Source organism: Onychostoma macrolepis, chromosome 16 (genome assembly GCF_012432095.1).
Source record: "Onychostoma macrolepis isolate SWU-2019 chromosome 16, ASM1243209v1, whole genome shotgun sequence".
NCBI classification, from domain to species: Eukaryota; Metazoa; Chordata; class Actinopteri; order Cypriniformes; family Cyprinidae; genus Onychostoma; species Onychostoma macrolepis.
Genome location: NC_081170.1, coordinates 23,491,581 through 23,507,551, shown reverse-complemented (window position 1 = coordinate 23,507,551; position 15,971 = coordinate 23,491,581). Strand labels below are relative to the sequence as shown.

The 15,971-nt window shown below is 36.3% G+C and overlaps 1 protein-coding gene across 10 annotated transcripts in view; it reads right to left on the bottom strand.

The window, feature by feature from the left end:
• Positions 1–15,259, bottom strand: part of fam131bb (family with sequence similarity 131 member Bb) — a 56,121-nt gene extending 40,862 nt beyond the window's left edge. For 6 of the 10 annotated variants that reach the window (XM_058746749.1, XM_058746748.1, XM_058746744.1 and 3 more), the window contains exon 1: positions 15,156–15,259. In XM_058746749.1, the coding sequence (XP_058602732.1) occupies positions 15,156–15,183 (28 nt within the window). In that variant the 5' untranslated portion in view covers positions 15,184–15,259. The remainder of the gene's footprint in view (positions 1–15,155) is intronic. The other 4 variants (XM_058746746.1, XM_058746741.1, XM_058746739.1 and 1 more) reach the window with 4 other exon arrangements.
• Between the last annotated feature and the right edge of the window lie 712 nt (positions 15,260–15,971).

Here is a 15,971-nt window from a genome sequence, read left to right as displayed (position 1 = left end):
CTTTTGCAGGAATATTCTAAATTTAATATAATATAAGCTCAAACAACAGAATTTGTGGTATAATGTTGATTCCAGCATTTTATTTTAATCCTTTAACCAAAATTATACAAATTCTGTTGATTGACCTTAATTTTTTTATAGAAAGTTAATGTTCTACTCAGAATATGGCTTATTTTTTGTGATATATAACAGTTATTTGTAGTTATTTTGTGATGCTATGTAATTTTTATGATAAGATTTTAACTGTTGAAAGACTGGCATTTTTATTTTTACCAGTAAAAGCCTTGCAATGTCTTTCTGCCAGTTTTAATAAATATTTATTTGCAACATCTTTGACTTGGTTTTTATTCATTTGTAAATGTATTAAGATAGTTCTCATGATAATTCATTTAAATCAGTATTTTACAGTTTACTGTTAAAATTATTCTTTGCAGCATTTTCATTGTTAAATTATTACAACATCATCTTGGATTTCGGGGTATTTACAGGATTTTATTGGCAACTAATACTACAAATTACTGTATTTCACATACAGCAATTAACTGCAATTTGCTTTGCAGTATTATACTGTAATCCATTTTACAGCAATTAACATCATTTTTACAAGATTTTATTGGCAACTTTTTTGCCAGTAACATCCTGTAAATTCTACGGTACATTTTTTACAGTGTAGACATTGCCCTACCCTGCTCATATGGTATTAATATTATTTATGCAGGTCTTAAAAAAGTCTTAAAAAGTCTTAAATTTGAGCTTAAAATTCCTGCAGCAACCCTGTGCTGTGTGTGGTCAGCTCAAATGGACAAATGGTCTTGTCAGCAAACATTTCACTTGCAATTAAAAGGATCTGACAAAAACATGAGCAGACTGAATCCGTTATACAATATGTCTTCTCCAGGCAGTCATACACTCACTCTATTGTTCTTATTACACAAAAACATAAGAATTTCATCAGTCTCCCTACAGGTTTTTAGAGCTAATAGGAGAAGAACTAATGAATGTCGTTTTGTTTCAGCCATTGCAAGATCAAGGCAAGGGGCATGAGGCTTAGCTGATCTAAACTACCTAGAGGAATTTTTGTTTTCTGCCATGGACGTACCATCTTTGAAGTTTAGGTATAATAAGTCTTATATGGCTGCCATTTGACAATCAACTGATATTGGTAAATTCTTGTTTCATGAGCATAAACAGAGAAATAGGTATAAAAAATAAATAAAATAAAAAATTATTTGTGTGACACTCTCATCAAGTTTGTTTCTTGGTGTGATATAATGGGATGAAATGTTCAATGTCCATTTACAATCAACATAAAACTGAGTGAAATGTAAGTGAATCATCTTTGCTTAACGTGCACTTACACTAAATACTGACTGGAAGGAATGAGGTCCTAATATCCGGAGGAAGCTATCAGTTAACATTCATGCACAGTCCAAAAAATCTACCAATGACTATCCTAAACTGTGAGGTTAAAGGCAGCACATAGAGATCCCTAAAAATCACTAGTAACACCATATGTTATAATCAAATATTTGCAATTTAACTGTTAGAATATTAGTATTTTCTCAAAATATATCAATGCAGAAAAATGCCAGATGTTGTATTTACAGTAATCATTCTCTTGAGCTTCTTTTTAAACTTAATGCAATTATAAAAAATGAAAATAAATTCAAAATGGTAAAAGATGTTCCACATTCCTTTTAAATGTGCATTCTATTGTATTGAGCCAAGCGATCAGTCTGTGATGTTTACATTTAGCATTTAATCATTTATCCAAAGAGACTTCCAAATGAGGACCATAAATCAAACCCCCCAATAATAATAACAATAAATAAAAAGAAAGCAAATACATATAATAGAAAAAAAATAGAAGACATTAGTGTTAAAGGGTCAATTGTTTTTGTTTGGTTTTTAATAAATAAAAAGAAAACAAGCAGAACTAATAGAATAGAGCGTGCTAGTGTTAGAGCAGTGGTCTCAATCTCAATTCCTGGAGGGCCACAGCTCTGCACAGTTTAGCTCCAACCCTAATCAAACACACCTGATCCAACTAATCAAGCTCTCCAGGATCGCTAGAAACTTCCAAGCAGGTGTGATTTGGAGCTGCATGGTTGGAGCTAAACTCTGCAGAGCTGTGGCCCTCCAGGAATTGAGTTTGAGACCACCATGTTAGAGGGTCAAGTATTTTTTATAGTAAATAAAAAAACAAGTTGATAGGCTAGAAACAGAATAGAGTGCTAGTGTTAGAGGGTCAAGTGTTGATATTTAATAAGAAGAAAAGTAGATAGAATAGAAATTGAATAGAGAATTGCTATAAAGGGTCAAGTGTAGATGGAAGAGATGTGTCTTTAGTGTTTCTTGAAGATGGCTAAATACTCTGTTTGGATCAAGTTGGGAAGGTTATTCCATCAGGAGGAACAGTTAAGGTAAAAGTCTGTGGAAGTGATTTTGTGCCTCTTTGGGATGGCGCTATAATGTGGCCTTCACTTGCAGAACGCAAGCTTCTGGAGGGCACTTAAGTCTTGTAATGGTAGTGAATTTAGGTAAAGGGGTGCAGAGCCAGGGGTTGTTTTGTAGGCAAACATCAATGCCTTGAGGTGTGACATGCGCTCTTTTCAGCTTGTTAAAGACTACTCTTGCAGGATGTTTACATCCTCTGTTGCTCAAAGTTCACTACAGTGAAAGATGAAGCTTCACATGCACTTTTCCACTCTTCTGCATTAGAAAGGAAGTGAATGAAGTCTACTGCGTTTTTAGATACATACAGGATCCTTTTCTTTCAACCTAGCCAGACCTTAAACAAATCAATTAAAATGGTAATATGCTTTCTATATACTCATTTTACAAACCTCCACCGGGATTCCCTGTATTATCAACAACAGCATTGCTTGAGGACTCCCTGCTAATGATATCCAATCTAAAACATTCCCCAGTATCATTACTGCAACAAATTCCCACTCGTGCATTAACTGACTTCCAAAACACATGCTTTTATCATTTCTTTCTTTTTTTTTTTTTTGGTGCATTTTAATCGTCGTCTAAGATCAATTCATCAAATATGTCCAGGAAATCTGCAGAATGCATGGACAATGAGAGCCGTGCTCTGTGTAGCCTACAAAGCTGTTGCAGTTGCTGCATAAGGAGCAATATCAGGCGAACGCATGATCCTGTACGAGGCGACTCGTTTTCCCCAGCGCTTCTCTTCTCTCTGATACCTCCCCTGCGGCCAAGCCACGGCGCAGCTCTGCTAACGACGCAAAGCTGAAGAGGAGAGGAAGGATGAGAGAGAAAGAAGCGCGGCCGTGCGGAACGAAGAACCCGCATCAGCCACATCGCGTCTGCCGCAGCTGGAGTTATTATGACAACCGCCGCTAAGAGAGACTCTGTCCGTCTCTGCCTATCTGTTATCGGAAGACTGAGAGGAATTCCGGTGACTGTCAGCTCGTTTCAACACTGAAGCGTGTGTTTGAGAGAGAAAGCATCGGTGATTATCAGCTCGTGACCCGTGTAGTTAATGCCCATCCGTCTGTCTGCAGCAGACTGTATTTCTGCAGCATACTAGCCCAACGATTAATCTATTTCTATAAACCACATATTGCGGTCATTCACACGATGTATGTGTGACTGCAGAAGAGCACTGCAGCTCTGTGAAATCTCTTTCTTTGAGAAACTCCGGCTTTGTGTCGCCTCAAACACCACTGAAGATCACGGTTTGAGTCAAACTTCGTTTGAAAGGGCGTTGTTATTCAACGCTGACAACAATAGAAAAGATTGGCTAGTTTTGTGTGTCTAGGGAGAGCGCGCGCTTAGTAATCATATATCATTAAGTGGGTGTCCCTTAGTAACATAATATCACAGATGCCATACAGTTGTACCAAATGAAGGCGAGAAATGTGTTAAAAGGCTGCTCACCGCCGCTTATTATTGTGCTGAAAGTGCTTGAGTTTGTTCAAACAAGCATGAACTATTTTTATATGTTATTGTTAGGTAAAAATCTTTAAAAAAATAAAAAATAAATCTGAATTCTAAAACCATATAAATGTTACTAAATATTTGAATGTGTTAAAAAAAATAGCATAATAAATTAATTTACCTGCAGCAGAGAGGATATTCAAGTTAGACTCCAATTCCAAAGATGCATAATATAGTAGTCCATAGGCCTATATTATGCAAAAAGCTGTAGGCTACATTAATTGTGTAGGATGTCCTTATATACACGGTATTCAGTTGCCAAAAATACCTGGTTGACATGCTGCATCTGCTGAGAATATGGATATTTTTTGAGGCCACTGAAGCTATGGAGCCATCATGTTTAAAAAGTTGAAAAACAAAAGTGAGAACTGTGTCTTTAAAAGTAAGTATTTTAGGTACTAAGAAAGTTGGGGTTACCAAAGTAAATATTTGCAAGCATAATTCATTAAGAAATAATTTCTTCATCAAATTCAGTACACACTCTGAAAGTCTAGGAATTCAGACGCTATTATTAACTGTTATTCTGTGATGTGTCTGTGCTTATACTTGCCATGGTGAGATGACCAGAAATAGGCTAAATAACCATCCGTAACCATAGGTCCAGGAATCACCAGCGGGCCTCATTTCAAGGATTATGATTTCATGTAATTATTATGCAGGATTACGTAAAATTATTCAAAGGAATATATTGTTATTATTAATATAATAAAACTGTAAACCACCCATAACTATTTTTTTCTGATTGTTTCCCAATTTACTTTAAAAACAAACAATAAAAAATTATTAAAAACAAGCAGCTTTGTCATAATTATAGCTGCAAAAAATAATTCTAGTTAAAAATAGATAGTTAAAAAGTTAATTCAGATTCATGAATTCAGATGTTATTTAAGGTAGTATACAATAATAATTTTATTAATACCTTAAAAATATATAGGCTACATAAAAACTTAATTATAATGCTAAATAAAAACCATAAACTAAAATCATTCCCCCTGTTGTTTCCCAGTTTATGTTTATTCAAAAATTAAAATGATCTAATAAATGACAGGAAATTTAGAAATGCTGTTATTTCAGAGAGCATTTGTAGAAATCAAATAAATAAATAAATAAAATAGTTGTACATAAATAAATAGTACTTATATATGTGCTCTCACATGGACATCAGTGGCCTAGAAAAAGCAATTCTAAACTATTCACTTCCAATTGTGAATTTGTTGACCTTGATTTTACCCCCAAACCAGTTAAGCGCATAACACACTCCACAGCTGGTTTTATTGGTCATCTAAATCAAGTAGTCACCTGTCAAGAAAAGGTCAGACCTCATGGATTGGATTCAGTTCAGAATAAATTACGAATGGATCCGAAGTGTGACAAACAGTAATGCTATTTATTAGGATGTGCAACCAACTAAGATTGAGGTCAGGGTGTATTCGTTTCAGCATTGTGCAGATAATCTACAAGCATCTACTGAAAACGAACCCTACTTTTTCAAAGTGTACCCCTGATCCTGCTCAGATTGATTCACAAGTATATATCATTCCAAACACACACACAAAACAAAACAAAACAAAACAAAACAAAAATATATATATATATAAAGTGGTGTGAAAAAGTGTTGGCCCCCTTCCTGATTTTTACATTTTTTGCATATTTGTCACACTTAAAAGATTCAGATCATCAAACAAATTTTAATATTACACAAAGATAATGCAAGTAAATACAAAATGCAGTTTTTAATTGATGATTTCATTTATTAAGGGAAAAAAGCTGTCCAAACCTACCTGGCCCTACGTGAAAAATTAATTGCCCCCTCCTATTAAATCATGAAAAAACTGTGATTAACCACATTATTTTAGAAAGCTGAGTTAAATTTCACTAGCCAAACCCAGGCCTGATTACTGCCAGACCTGTTGAATCAAGAAATCCCTTAAATAGAACCTGTCTGACAAAGTGAAGCATGTTTAAAGAGCAACACATCATTCTGCGATCTTAAGAAATTCATAAACAGATGAGAAACAAAATAGTTTACATGTATCAGTCTGGAAAGAGTTCTAAAGCCATTTCTAAGGCTTTGGGACTCCAGCAAACCATGGTCAGAGCCATTATCCACAAATGGAGAAAACTTGGAACAGTGGTGAACCTTCCCAGGAGTGGCCGGCCTACCAAAATTACTCCAAGAGCACAAAGACGACTCATCCAGGAGGTCATAAAAGAACCCACAACAACATCTAAAGAACTGCAGGCCTCACTTGCCTCAGTTAAGGTCAGTGTTCATGATTCAACAATAAGAAAGAGACTGGGCAAAAACAGCATCCATGGGAGAGTTCCAAGGCAAAAGCCATTGCTGACCAAAAAGAACACAAAGGCTTGTCTCACATTTGCCAAAAAAATATCTTGATTATCCCCAAGACTTTTGGGCAAATATTCTGTGGACTGATGCGACAAAAGTTGAACTTTCTGGAAGGTGTGTGTCCCGTTACATCTGGCGTAAAACCAACACAGCATTTCATAAAAAGAACATCATACCAACAGTCAAACATGGTGGTGGTAGAGTGATGGTCTGAGGCTGCTTTGCGTCTTCAGAACCTGGATGACTTGCCATAATTGATGGAACCATGAATTCTGCTCTCTATCAGAAAATCCTGAAGGAGAATGTCCGGCCATCAGTTTATGACCCCAAGCTCAAGTGCACTTGGGTTATGCAGCAGGACAATGATTCCAAACATAGCAGCAAGTCCACCTCTGAATGTCTCAAGAAAAACAAAATTAAGGTTTTGGAGTGGCCAAATCAAAGTCTGGACTTAAATCCAATTGAAATGCTGTGGCATGACCTTAAACAGTCCATTCATGCTCGAAAACCCTCCAATGTGGCTGAATTAAAACAATTCTGCAAAGAAGAGTGGGCCAAAATTCCTCCACAGCGATGTGAAAGACTCGTTGCCAGTTATCGCAGACACTTGATTGCAGTTGTTGCTGCAAAGGGTGGCACAACCAGTTATTAGGTTTAGGGGGCAAGCACTTTTTCACACAGGGCCATGTGGGTTTGGATTTTGTTTTCCCTTCATAATAAAAAACTTCATTTAAAAACTGCATGTTGTGTTTATTTGTGTTATCTTTGATTAATATTTAAATTTGTTTGATGATCTGAAACATTAAAGTGTGACAAACATGCAAAAAAATAAAAAATCATGAAGGGGGCCAACACTTTTTCACACCACTGTATATATATATATATATATATATATATATATATGTTTGTCTTTAGAATCTTTTAGCATTATTAATTAACTCTCCTTTTCGGATGAAATTAGAAATCCCTCTTATTTTCCACCCCTTCCCCTACAGCCACCTGGCACATTCACACGTCAGTTTCACAATTCAGGCAGTTCACAATGGATTCCACTCAATATATTTTTTTCTAGTTAAATTAGCAGAAGCTAAACGGTTGTGTGTTTCATCTTGTTTTTAGTAACACTTAATTTTGATAGTCCACTTTAGACATTTAACTAACTACATATAAGTAACTTTGCAACTGCATGTCAACTAGCAGTCATGAGAGTTTTAGTATAATGTCTGCTTAATATCTGCTAACACTTTTTTCCACTTTTGATGCTCCCCCAACAGATATTCAATGCAGAATGCCTCTATATGTTACCGTGAAGTAAGAAGTCAGCAATATTAACCCGCAAAAACAGATCAAATAATGTAAATAATGGCTTAGAAAGCTTCCATAACTTAATCCTAAAGTTCATATTTGATACAAACGTTTAAGGCCTCTAAATTATTATTATGTTGAAAACTTCGCTCAAAACATATTGTACATAATCCACTACTTCTGTCACCTGATTGATAGCAAGTCAAAGGCCTTTTAGTATAATTATAAAAATGTCCCTTCTTGGTACACGTGTGTTTTTGCTGTGAAATCTTTATTGGTTTTTATAAGCTAAACATTAGAATAACTTTTATATTGTTATTAATATTTCAAGGTGAACATTTACTGGACTAATGCAACTAGGTTTATTTGATTATCCATACATCATTTTATTTGAGAAGAATTATGTTTAAAGTGTGAGTATCAAATATGATGCAACAGGCTGTTAAATAATCATCTGAAACATATTATTGGAAGTTATAGAGTGACAACTGATATTAAAATGCATTTATGTAAATCTCGTATAGGCCTACTATTATAAAGATGCCATTGATTATATTACAAGCTTTCAGAATGTTATCTTATTTTTTAGCCATATAAATAACAGCAAAATGCACCAACTTGCATATTTTCTCATTTGGGCCTGATTCTTTTCTTCTCCTCATGCAAGCTCCATATTCTCCTATATTATACTATACGAGCCATAAAAGCCTGATGCATCAAATATGATACACATACAAACTTTTTTATATATAGATTTTGTCTAAAAGTTCAATAAACTGTAAATTATAAAACTGATTTTTTTTTTTCTTCTGGCTATTATGTCAAATGTCACGCTTTACAGGGTTAATACAAAACCCTGTACACACATAAATGCAAACTCAGTCAGGAGTCATAACACTCCCTGAGGAACAATACCACTCTTGCAGCGAATTTAGTCCTGGGAATAATCAAACTCTGCATGTTAAGTATGACATTACTACATGACCAGTAATTTAGCTCCATGCCTGAGTCATACTTTTATTCACTCACTCACAATACTGGACATTTTAATACAAAGCATATTCCCCATCTGGGTTTTGAATGTGTGTGCGTGTTATTTGCTTTATTATTTGCTGAGTCAGGCAGCTGGAGACACGGCAGCAAGGGGATCATTATGAAGCTCTCGCTGCGGACTCATGCCAAAGCCCACGGCATTACTGCTGAGCGTACCTAGCAGAGGCACAACAGCTCTCGCTCATCCATACATTAAAGTCTCAGGTATCTAATGTGGTTAAAGCGCATTAGATCTGCGCAGGTTTCTATTGTTAAACTGGTAATCTATAAAGGTACATTGATTTAATATAGCTAATTGTTTCCATGCTTTGTTTAAAGGGATAGTTCACCCTAAAATGAAAATGTTGTCATCATTTACTCACCCTCATGTCGTTCCAAACCTGTACGAGTTTCTTTCTTATGCTGAACATAAAAGAAGATGTTTTGAAGAATGCAACAGTTGTTGGTCCCCATTGACTTCCTTAGTAGGGAAAGAACTATGGAAGTCAGGGGGGACCATCAGCTGTTTGGTTCTTCAAAATATCTTCTTTTGTGTTCAACATAAGAAACCTTTGAATATTTTAAAGGTATTTTGAATAATGTCGGTGACTATGCAGTATTCAACTTCCACATACTATGGAAGTCAATGGCTACTGTCAACCATTTGGTTACACACACACATTCTTCAAAATATCTTCTTTTGCGTTCAGCAGAAGAAAGAAACTCATACAGGTTTGGAACAACTTGAGGGTGGGTAAATAATGATTTAATTTTGAACACTGTTCATTCACATATTAATAGAATAGTATCGATTTGTATCCCACAATCAACTGCAGTGCACCTTTTTAAAGGCAAATAGAAAACAAGAAGAATTTCCATGCCTTTGACTCAGGAGTGTCTTTGGTTCACGTGCAGCATGCAATGCGATTTCACTATGTAATGCGATTTCACTTTTTGGCACTAAGCTAAATGGCTTTTGACTAAAAGATTTTGGGTATCAGAGCGAGTTATTTCACAGAGGGATGAATGTGTTTTTCAGCCTGGTTCGGTTGTTTTATAAAGCGCCTCTCCAGTGTGATTCCAGCCTCACAGTCTGACATCTGGGTCACAACTGAGGATGTGCAGAATTATTTAGCAAATATTTGGAGAAAGTATAAGCAAACATACTTATTTGATGCCAAAACACATTAGGAGAACAAACCAAGACATACCTTCAAGTGATTTTTGATTTTAGAGCCAGAGATGATGCAGAAAATCATGCAAAAATGCCATTGACCATGCTTTCAAAATAATGAAAAGTTATTGCTTTCTGCTAGAAGGGTAATTACATGTTTAAAATGCTGCTGTGCCATTAAATGATGAAAATAAGCACCGAGGACAACATTTTTTGTGATCACATGATTCATAAATGCATGAAAACCTAATTTATCGCTACTATGATGAATAGTGGTTGTTGTTTTTGAACCTTTGTGGTGAGACTGTGATAATGGATGCAAGAAAATGCATTTCTTTTCATGGCAGCTCACAAGCCCACACATTTCTGCACCACATCTGTTATTGCAACAAAACAGCAAAGCATTATTTGCATTATCGCAGTGCTAAGCTGTATTTGCTTGTTTGTTTTGAATCATTTACTACAGTGATCTAAGCAGGATAAGAGTGTGTCCAGTCTTTGTGACGTCCACTGGCTTCATATCACAAGGCTTCACTTTACAGATCAATATTGGGCTACAGAGTTGGACAGAGAAAGTGGTAAACACCCAGAATCTTATACTACACACACACACACACACACACACACACACACACACACACACACACACACACACACACACTAATGCAGATGAGGATATCTCGTATAATGCTTTACTCTACTTAGTAATAGTGTATAAAGAGCCACATGTTCTGTTGACTCTGTTCAGATTTTTCCTTATTATTACTAAAGTGTATTTGCAAACTCAGTGCCTCATAAAGATCTAATCCTGTACAAAACTAGATTCATAGTCATAATTTTCCAAAAAAAAGAAGAAAAAAAATACTGCTATAATAACTACAATACAAATACTGCTTAAATCTCAAATGGTATTAGATAGACGTTTACTACTTTTTATAAAACAATATACCTTTAACCCACCCACCCTTCTAATGAACAGGTTTGACTACTTTAGTAATTTCCATGAGTACAAATCCTAATGTCTAAGCATATAATGATATTCTAAGGAATGGCGTGCTTCTAATTTTATAGCAACAGTTTGGACAGGACCCTTTACTATTCTAACATGACACTGCCTCTGTGTATAAGACAAGGTTCAAAAAGAAATGATTGATTTAGTCAGTGTGGAAGAACGTGATTGGTCTGCAGAAAGCCAAATCCTAATCCCAGCTGAACACCTCTGGTGTGACTTTAAATGCAGACCTTGGGCCAAAAACTTATCACCAAACACCAATGACTTGTACATATGGGTACATGACACTTCCAAAACTGTTGCGACAGAGATGGAAACACAATTTTTAAATACATGAATTATGTTTCCATCTTTGTTGCCACAGTTTTGGAAGTGCATTTTTCTGTTCTAAAGAAGGGGTGTCCCAATACTTTTGTCCATATAGTGTATACAAGTTATTGGTGTTTGGTGATGGGTTTTTGGCTCAAGGTCTGCATTTATCTATCTATGTATGTGTGTGTGTTTAAAAAGTGTAATTTCTAGTGGCAGATTCCCAAACTTTTTTGATGTAACAAATTTGCTTTAAAGGTGCACTAAGCAATTTTTGAAAAACGCTTTTGACCGTAGTGTCTGACCATGTCCCAAAACACACTTGCAGCCATCACTGTAAAAAATCATTGTAATATTAACTGTAAAATGTTGTAAAAACGCTAAGGAAAAAAACTGTTAATAGGTTAACAGTAAGTTCCCGTATTATATACAGGGAAAAACTGTAAAAGATCAAACCAGACATTTCATGTCATTTTACAGTAAAATGCTGTTAATTGTACAGTTTTTAGAAGTAAAAAAGAACAAATCAATGTATAATTTACAGTCAAAAACTGTAAACTGATATTCCCAGAATTCCCTGCGTGACACTCCACATTTGAAAGTATTTTGTTTAAATAATCATGCTTTTTTAATAGTTTTTGTTATCAGTTATGTACATTTGGGCTTTATGTTACATCTTCTGTTGTTTAATGAAAGTTTATTGCATTATTTAAGTATCACGTGTGTTACCATGATGGTGTTTTGTGTTTGCATGAATGACTCTGTGCACCTTCTATATATCAGTATATACTTCTGCTTGTGGTGAAGCTACTGGTGATGATCTTTGATTCTTCATGTGGCTTTCTCTTCTACCACCTGCATTATTATGGTGATTGTCAGTATGTTAAAGATACAAAACAGATTTTTACTGGTTTAAATTCAAATTTTCTTGTTTGTAAATTACGGTTTTATACAGTTTTTGGCCGTAAACGTGTTTACAGTAAAAACTACAGAATTTGTTTTACAGTGCAATCAGTTGTAAGGGGGCATGTCTTGTACTGATAGAGAGAAGAGAGTGCTCAATTTGAGTGTACAGGACGGATATTAGCAGATCGACTATAGATAGAGAGAATTGGAAGATAAAAAAAGAGGAAAATATCAGAGGAACAAAACATGAAAAAGAAGAGTTATGATCAGGCAAGAGGTAGGACCCGCGTAAAAATCGGAGCAGCTTTCCAGCGGTGGAGAGAACTCAAGGAGCAGGAAGGGCTCGAATCAGACACAGAGGTTGCGTTGTTTCTTTTTGATAGGTGAGTAACGTTGATTTTGCATTGTTTCACACAACTTATCAGTGTTGACTTTTGTTGGAATATGCTTGTGTGTGTCATCTTGGCTCGTTATGCGGTCTTCGTCTTTATGCCAGGGTTGTGTACGTACGTATGTTTGGGGCGGAGATTTCAAAATAGGGGCGAGATCCTGTTGGGGTATGGGCGTGTTTGTTTTGGTGCTTTCAAATATCAACATTGTTTGGCAAAAGTCGCTTAGTGTACCTTTAAGTAAACCCTGAGATTTTACGTTTATATTTAATTAATTTAAAAAATATACTCATATGATTCAGGGTTCTTTGATGTTAATGGCCACATGACATACAGGTCAAGAAATAAAATATTTCATGCTTTTTATATAACATTTTTTAAACATTTTTAAACAATTTAATACAACAATCTACTTCAAAACCACAAAAGAATGTTTAATCAGACCTTTTGTGGCAATAGGATTTCAACATTTCCTGTGTGCTGTCACTATAAGACAGAATGCACAGGTTCAATATTGATGCACAGTTTTCATTCTTAAGTAAGTACTCACCAAGAGTGAATTTTGAGTTAATTTTCTAAAAGGTTTTAGAAATTTTGATGAACACTGATTTGTTGTTCGATTCTGTACAATTCTGAGTGAAATTAAACGGAGAAGCCTCCCCTGCAGCATTTATTCAAACAAACACAAAAATAAAAATAGATGACACATCAGATGACCCATCGGAGGGATAGACACACATTTATGTTTGTGGAAACAGGATTTTAATCTCATAGTACAGAACCACATATTCAAATGAGGTTCACAGTATGTCAGCTGAATTGATTCCGCGCTTGATTATGTACCTCAAAACAGAATGTGTACCGGTCCCGCACAGTGTGTTGACCTCCATTTTAGTGCTGCGTTGTGTTATAAACACTATTTATCAAACCCTCCTCCCTTTTCCTCCCTCCTCTCTTCCGTTCCTCCCCCTGCTTCTCTCTCGCTCGCTTTCCTCCTCTCTGTGTGGATGTGAGGCAGGTGGCCCAGCAAGAGAAGTTTGACACAGTTTCTACGTCTGATGTTTAATGTACTGTATAGTGCTGATGTTGAATGTGTGCATTACTATTCTGGGCCAAAGTCAGCTTGTTCTGCACCACTTCTCATGACACAATGCATCTGAAACGTAAACTATGTCAAAATGCAGGAAAGTGTGTAGTACAGCGTTTCCCAACCATAGCTTCATTCATAAGACTCAAGTAACTCTTCATCAATACCTTATAAGAATTCTGTTATTTTTCAATTATATATTACTGGATGTCGTTCATCACTATCATTAATAATCAATTAATATTATAAAATATTATTCATATGATACAACATTCTTAAGTATTATAAATTAAATATTATTCAATATTACTACATATTACATTATTATTACATTATTTTTCCTTAAAGGGAATTGAAAAAAAACAAAAAAAAACAATTAACACAATAAATAACGTGAAAACTAACTAAATAAATAAATTGATGGATGGATGGATGGAAATTAGTACATTACAAGAATTAAAGTTGAGGTCATAAGAATATTAGATCATATTTCTTTGACGGTTGCTTTTAAAACATTTTCTGTCAGACCAATAGAATACAGAAACTGATACCACAAACCTTTTAAGCAAAGACACCAAATCAATGCTGTGAAAGATCTGGTTTTAAAGTGTATTTATTGCAGGCTGTAGTGGAAAATAAATTATTCTATTAATGTCAAGTCTACATTTACCAACCAATCTCCTCTGAGATGCCCTATAGTATTTTTAAAATACCCAATTCCTTTCTAAATCAGATTATGTTTGACTTGAAGGTGTATTTAAAGGGATAGTTCACCCCAAAATAAAACCTGTCGTTATTTACTCACCCTCATGCCACTCTAAACCTGACTTTCTTTCTTCTGCAGAACACAAAAGAAGATACTTTGAAGGATGCTGGCAACCAAACAATCAGTTGACTTCCGGTGGATAGACCAAACAAAACACTGAGGCATTTCTCAAAATATCTTCTTTTAGGTTTCGGAACGACATGAGGGTGAGTAAATGATGACAGAATTTTAATTCCTGAGTGAACTCTCTCCTTAATGTGCCACCGAACCAGCTAGGACTGATAATTTGGACTAATTCGTCGGATGGTCCCAACCTGATTCCCTCCTCTCCCTCACACACATTCCCCTCAGTTCTCCTTCATGTATCACCCCTCCCTCCACCCCTCTCTCCATCTCCCTCTCACCGCAATGAAATTCAGCATGTTTGCTATCTCTCCCTCTCACTTTCCAGCCCATTTCAATGTGCAACACGATACCACAAGAGCCTCTCCAACAGTAGAAATTTTTGCCCTCCGTAATTGCCGTAAACAAGCTCTATCACTGCATTTCATCGCTCCATCATCTCAGCCTCCCACACACAGACACCATGCAGTAGCATAAATCAAGAGATGTGGGTTGGAATCCACACACACACACACGAGTCCGCACACCCCAGTAAACGCACAATGTGACAGCTCAGATGTTTAACTCAACGTTTCCCACCAGCTAAATTCGTTTCACACGTCTCAAACGTGCGGCGAAAATCGCAAGCCACACACCAGCAACCCCCTTCCTGGTGCTGTAATTACCCCTCACACTTAATACACCCGCTCACGTGCACCCTGCCGGAAAGTAGAAGAAAAGAAGAGGGTCTTACTGAGGGTTCGAGAGCCGATACATCCCATGGTTTATTCACAAAGGCCCTGGATACAAGCAAGGAAGCGCTAGCCTTTCACCATACATTCTCTCCTCCTCTCTCTCCTTTCTCTTTTCTGGCTGCTGATTCTCTCCACTCATGCTGCTCCCTCCCTCCCTCCCTCCCTCTCTCTCTTTCTCTCTCTCTCTCTCTCTCTCTCTCTCTCCCTCTGTGCAGTCAGGGTGTCTTACCTCTTAGCCTGCGAGTCAATGTGTCAAAAATTAGCACTTATTATAACACTGATGTAGTTATAATCACAAATTATAGGTATAATATTCATTTTATACACTTCATTAGGGTAAAGATTTTATTTAGGTGTATTTGTAGTAGATAATACTGTAGTTCAAAATCATAGTCTCACAGAAATCAACAAAGTTGATTTTTGTATGTATTTATGTTTGTGTGTCATACAGGTTTTCATTGTTATTGCCGCAACTGTGCGCTGCTGCACGGATGGGATTCTCTCGCCCCGTATCACTAGAGGGCTCAAACAGCTCCCACAATGCAGTACAGATGTCTCTCTCTCTCTCTCTTTTGCCCTGACCACTGAACCCGGCTCGCACAAACACTCATTACCGCAATACTGGAAAATCATGCGATATCGCCACAGGATATTCCTGTGAGGCACTCAAAACTTGAAAGCGCTCTATCTCTCTTTCTCTCTCTCTCTCCTGTCATTCTGTTCATTCTGGTCCCTCCCTCTGTCTTGGTGGCAAAAACACACAGGAGGAGTGGCTTTGTTATCTGGAGATCACTGCCGCCCACTCCATCTCTATC